The 1839-nt window shown below is 33.0% G+C and overlaps 1 protein-coding gene across 2 annotated transcripts in view; it reads left to right on the top strand.

The window, feature by feature from the left end:
* The window catches only part of LOC106474164 (CD82 antigen-like), a 34549-nt gene that overhangs the window by 11984 nt on the left and 20726 nt on the right, over positions 1-1839 (top strand). For both annotated transcript variants that reach the window (XM_022402534.1, XM_013934856.2), the window contains exons 2-3: positions 1079-1162; positions 1495-1543. In XM_022402534.1, the coding sequence (XP_022258242.1) occupies positions 1079-1162; positions 1495-1543 (133 nt within the window). The remainder of the gene's footprint in view (positions 1-1078; positions 1163-1494; positions 1544-1839) is intronic.

Here is a 1839-nt window from a genome sequence, read left to right as displayed (position 1 = left end):
AATACGTCAACCACAGTAGAGCTGGTGAAGTGGATCACATCTAAGTAAAGAAAAATGTAATGATACGTCAACCACACTAGAGTTGGTTTAGTGATCACCTCTTACCCTTATTTCATCGAGAGTAAATTAGTGAAAAGAACAGAGATTGATTTAAAGGGATGGGGTGATTAGGAGATAAAAAATATAAGTCAAGGAGTAACAAAGGGTAATCAGAAACACTTGGGAAAACACATTACCAACCCCATCCCCTGTTGTATGCATTTTCTTTTCTTTTTTTGAATCGTAGGATTTAAAACATATTTCTTGAAAGCATGCTCCAGACCCAATCATATAGCCCCCCCCCCCCCACATAAAGCTCCGTATCAACCCCTAGAAATCTTAACCTATCCCTATATAATAATCTAGTAGCACTCCTGTGAATCCTTTCCAATAATTCAATATCCTTTCTTAGATAAGAAAACAAAACTGTACACAGTTCTCAAAGTGAAGCCTTTTACTTGTAATTTGTTTAAATTACTTACCTTGATTTGTAAAATTTAAATAAAATTTAACGTTCTATCAACTTTACCGCTACCAACACAGCACTGATGGTTTAAGTAACTTATCAACCACTTCCCAAGAACATTTTCTTCAAATAAACTATTGTAAGGATTCTCATCTGTATTAAACCTATGATCAAAAATTACGATAACCGAAATGTATTATCTTGCCCTTAATACAATAAAAGGACATCCGCCAAATATTTGTTCAACCTGCCAACTGATTCAACATTCTCGAAACAGCTAGGTATACTCGTGTCACCCGTATGTGTTTGATTTACAAATCGGTTAAAAGTAAACATTGTACATTTGAAATTTGCTTTAGTTGAAGACATAAATATATAAACTTAGCTTTTCTACACCAGCAACAATTTTTTTATTCTGTACCTTAACAGTAAATCACGATTATTACGTAAACCATTGCTATGTGAAATCGTGACGAGAATTTGGGAATAGTAATACGTACGATAATTAGAAACTACATGTAGGGCAGAAAATGATTGTAGTAAATTGAACTATAATGATAATTCATTTTACAGTTACTAGGTGGCGCGACGATCGGCTACATGATGTGGGTTCTTGGGACTTCACCTACAACGAAAGAGTTTCTCAACGGAAGATTAGTAAGATTTATTTATCATTTTTTCCGTTGCAATTGATACCCAAGTGATGAAACAATGTATTCTAATCTTTACAAGTAAATCCGTGAGAATGGCATATTTGATTTGCTATGTTGTGGCTAGGTTGATTTTTAGTTTCGATCTGGGTACGTGTATAGCTCACTTATTATTATTATTTGATTATCTAAAAGAAACTGATAAAAATTAGCTTAATAACTAAACAAATAACACGTGACTTAAACATAAAACAAAACGTAAATATTATAGCGTTTATTGACCGGAAAAATTGAAGTGAACTTGAAAAAAAAAGCACTTATATATATTCTAATCTGCAGGTGTTCACGTACGTTATACTCGGTGTTGGATCTCTTCTGTTTCTTGCAGGTGAGTATATGTGTCTGTTTATATATATATATATATCTGTGTAGACAAATTTAGATATAATCTGTGACTACGAAAGCAGAAAAAGCAACACAGGATCAAATAAACTGAAGTTTTAGTGCTCATATTTACAATTCTTCTCTCAGTAATCAAAAACTACCGAATTATTGAAATAGGTAGATAATTAAGCTCCGCCTTTGATACTATGCTTATCCGCTTATTGAAATAGGTAGATAATTAAGCTCCGCCTTTGATACTATGCTTATCCGCTTATTGAAATAGGTAGATAATTAAGCTCA

Source organism: Limulus polyphemus, unplaced genomic scaffold (genome assembly GCF_000517525.1).
Source record: "Limulus polyphemus unplaced genomic scaffold, Limulus_polyphemus-2.1.2 Scaffold6892, whole genome shotgun sequence".
Taxonomy (NCBI): Eukaryota; Metazoa; Arthropoda; class Merostomata; order Xiphosura; family Limulidae; genus Limulus; species Limulus polyphemus.
This window is presented reverse-complemented; position numbering and strand designations above follow the sequence as displayed.